General features: G+C 44.8%; 1 protein-coding gene across 2 annotated transcripts in view; it reads right to left on the bottom strand.

The window, feature by feature from the left end:
• npr2 (natriuretic peptide receptor 2) overlaps positions 1-2,500 on the bottom strand; it is a 75,407-nt gene that overhangs the window by 999 nt on the left and 71,908 nt on the right. For both annotated transcript variants that reach the window (XM_008324303.3, XM_025061982.1), the window contains exon 19: positions 2,244-2,418. In XM_008324303.3, the coding sequence (XP_008322525.1) occupies positions 2,244-2,418 (175 nt within the window). The remainder of the gene's footprint in view (positions 1-2,243; positions 2,419-2,500) is intronic.

The following is a 2,500-nucleotide window of genomic DNA, read 5'->3' as shown; positions in this document are numbered from 1 at the left end:
GTACGTGTGTCCAACGTTAGCATTTAACTTAATTTGGTCTTGGTCTTTTTGAACTATACCAAATAATTAACGACGTTAGCATTTAACTTAATTTGGTCTTAGTCTTTTTGTTTTTACATAAATAATCACTTAAACTACACCAAATAATTAACGAGAAGAATTTAATTCAAATGTATTTTTAATTTTACTTTTTTTTTTTTTTTACTTTTTTTAAAATAGGATTCTAAATTTGAAGATTATGCTTATTTTGTAACAAATATTGATTTATTGATTTATTGAGCTTTTTCGACCCCTGGTAGGTAAATGATGGAAAAAAATCCAAGAAAAAAAAACAAATAGTTTCTGAAGAAAACACAGCATTATTCGACTGATTCGTTCTTGCTCAGAACCACAAATAGGGTGATATTAAAAACCTTCCCGAAGCGGAACGCCGTCCCCGACACTTACATGAACAAACAATCGTTCACGCCTCACAGACATCAACTTACAGTGAAGATGGAGGTGACGTCTTACCGCCCTGATGTGCAGACTGAGGTTTAGGAGCAAAAAAAAAATCACATTAACCATTTAAGGGTTGCCGACCCCTGAACTCTACGAAGGCAAGTTCGCAGCTTTATTTTTTCGTCGTAAAGGCCCAGAACAGACCACAGAGCCCCGCTCCCGTGTCTGGACTTAAGCAGATGAGATTTAGGACCCTAAGTGTTCTCGTCAGGGAGGGAATGATTGGCCTGATTAAAATGAACTGGAACCAAAAAAAAATTACAGTCAGTCAATTGGATCACAACGGCTGCAGAGAGGAAACAGGAGGGTTGGATGAACGTTCCCACAGAAACGATTACACTTACCATGGGGGATGATAACTATAATTATAACAGCCGCTGCTTACTGGGATCATTAGCAGTCACAAAAAAAAAACAAAAAAAAAACTACAGAGTGTCCAGAACAAAATTGGGAATTAAGTGAAGCTAAAACCACCCTCAGATCTGGGCCCCTGGATCTCGACACTAAGGGAAAATGGTTTGAATGTATGAACACAGTGACACAGCAGGACATGGTAGAAAAATGAAGTTCCCACTGCAGGAATCAGACAAACAGAGACAGTACCAGGAACTGTGTACTTCCTGGTTTAGGGTTTGGTTTACGGTTTGGTTCCACAAACTAAATGTGAATTTTTTTTTTTTTTTTTAATGAAGGAACTGATACCAAGTGGCGCTTTGGCCCAGAGGCAATGTCTCTGTCATTGGTGTGGAACCCCAGGGTTCACCTCCTGGGCAAGTTCGAATCCCGGTTGGGGCTGTTGGTACCTTCCAGTGGACTCACTACCTGCAGGAAGGTTTGGGGGGGGTTGGTACGGTGCAGTGTGATTTGGGTGGCGGTCATAGAGACCGCTGCCCCCCCGACTCGGTAACGGATAAGCGGATGAAAATGGATGGATGGATGGAACTGATACCAGGAACTAATTGCATTTCCAGCACAGATTCCCTGGTCCAGGAAATACATCGAGTACCAAGAAATTTGGAACCATACGAGGATCTGATCGTCCTTCAGCCTGACGACTTTCAAGTCGGGAATGAACCAGAGGCACATTCTCATCATAGCAGGAGGAACTATTTATGTTCTCCCAGGAGTGGGTTTTCTAGGACTGCAGAACTCCTTACGACCCCCCGAAAAGTAATACGCGGAAGAAGACTGCATAAATACCGAGTCGAGAAGTCCGACTTTGATTTCGTTGATTCTGATTTTGAAAATTGTAAAATAGAAGTTCTAAAAAAAAAAAAAAAAAAAAAGTCGTCCTCCTTCAACTGGCCGCAGCAGGCGAAGAACAGAGAAGGAAGTGATAATGAACCATTTAGCCGTTAGCTCAGAGCTGAAGTCAGAGGACAGACGCGAAGATACGTCGAGACGTTAACCCGAAAAAGATACGGTTGAGTCCGAACCGTTGAGTTCCTGCTGGGAAACAATCGAGAAGTGCGCGGAGACCTACCCTGGACCTGACCTTGGACACTCGTCCCTGGACTACACTGAACAGACTGGGGGATCTAACCTTCGGAGCGTCAGAGTTCTGAGCGTCATCAGATAGAAGATAGAAGGTATAGAAAACACGGAATGACGTGTGTTAACGTTCGCCGTTATTTCCATCAGATACGATGGGGAAAAAAGGGTTCAGGGAATTTTGAAAAACGGTCCCACACTCCACGTAATCTCTCTGTAGCCTTGGCATCTCCGCGCGCGCTCGCTCTCACCTGTGTGTATCCCAATCCGGAGTCTCAGCTGGTCGTTGGGTCTGTGGCGGATCTTGAAGGTCTTGACCTGCTCTAACAAGGCCAGCGACATCCCCGCAATCTCTCTGGCGTGAAGTTTCCCGTTCCGTACCGGTAGCCCAGACACCACCATGTAGGCGTCTCCGATGGTCTCCACCTGCAGGGGCGAGTCAATGAAATTCAGAAATCGCCTGAGACGTCAATGTCCGGGGGGCCTGTCGCGGCGGCGGCGGCGGCGG

Source organism: Cynoglossus semilaevis, chromosome 14, assembly GCF_000523025.1.
Source record: "Cynoglossus semilaevis isolate Cse_v1.0 chromosome 14, Cse_v1.0, whole genome shotgun sequence".
Lineage (NCBI taxonomy): Eukaryota > Metazoa > Chordata > Actinopteri > Pleuronectiformes > Cynoglossidae > Cynoglossus > Cynoglossus semilaevis.
Note: the sequence above shows the minus strand (reverse complement) of the source record. Positions and strands in the feature narration are given on the sequence as shown.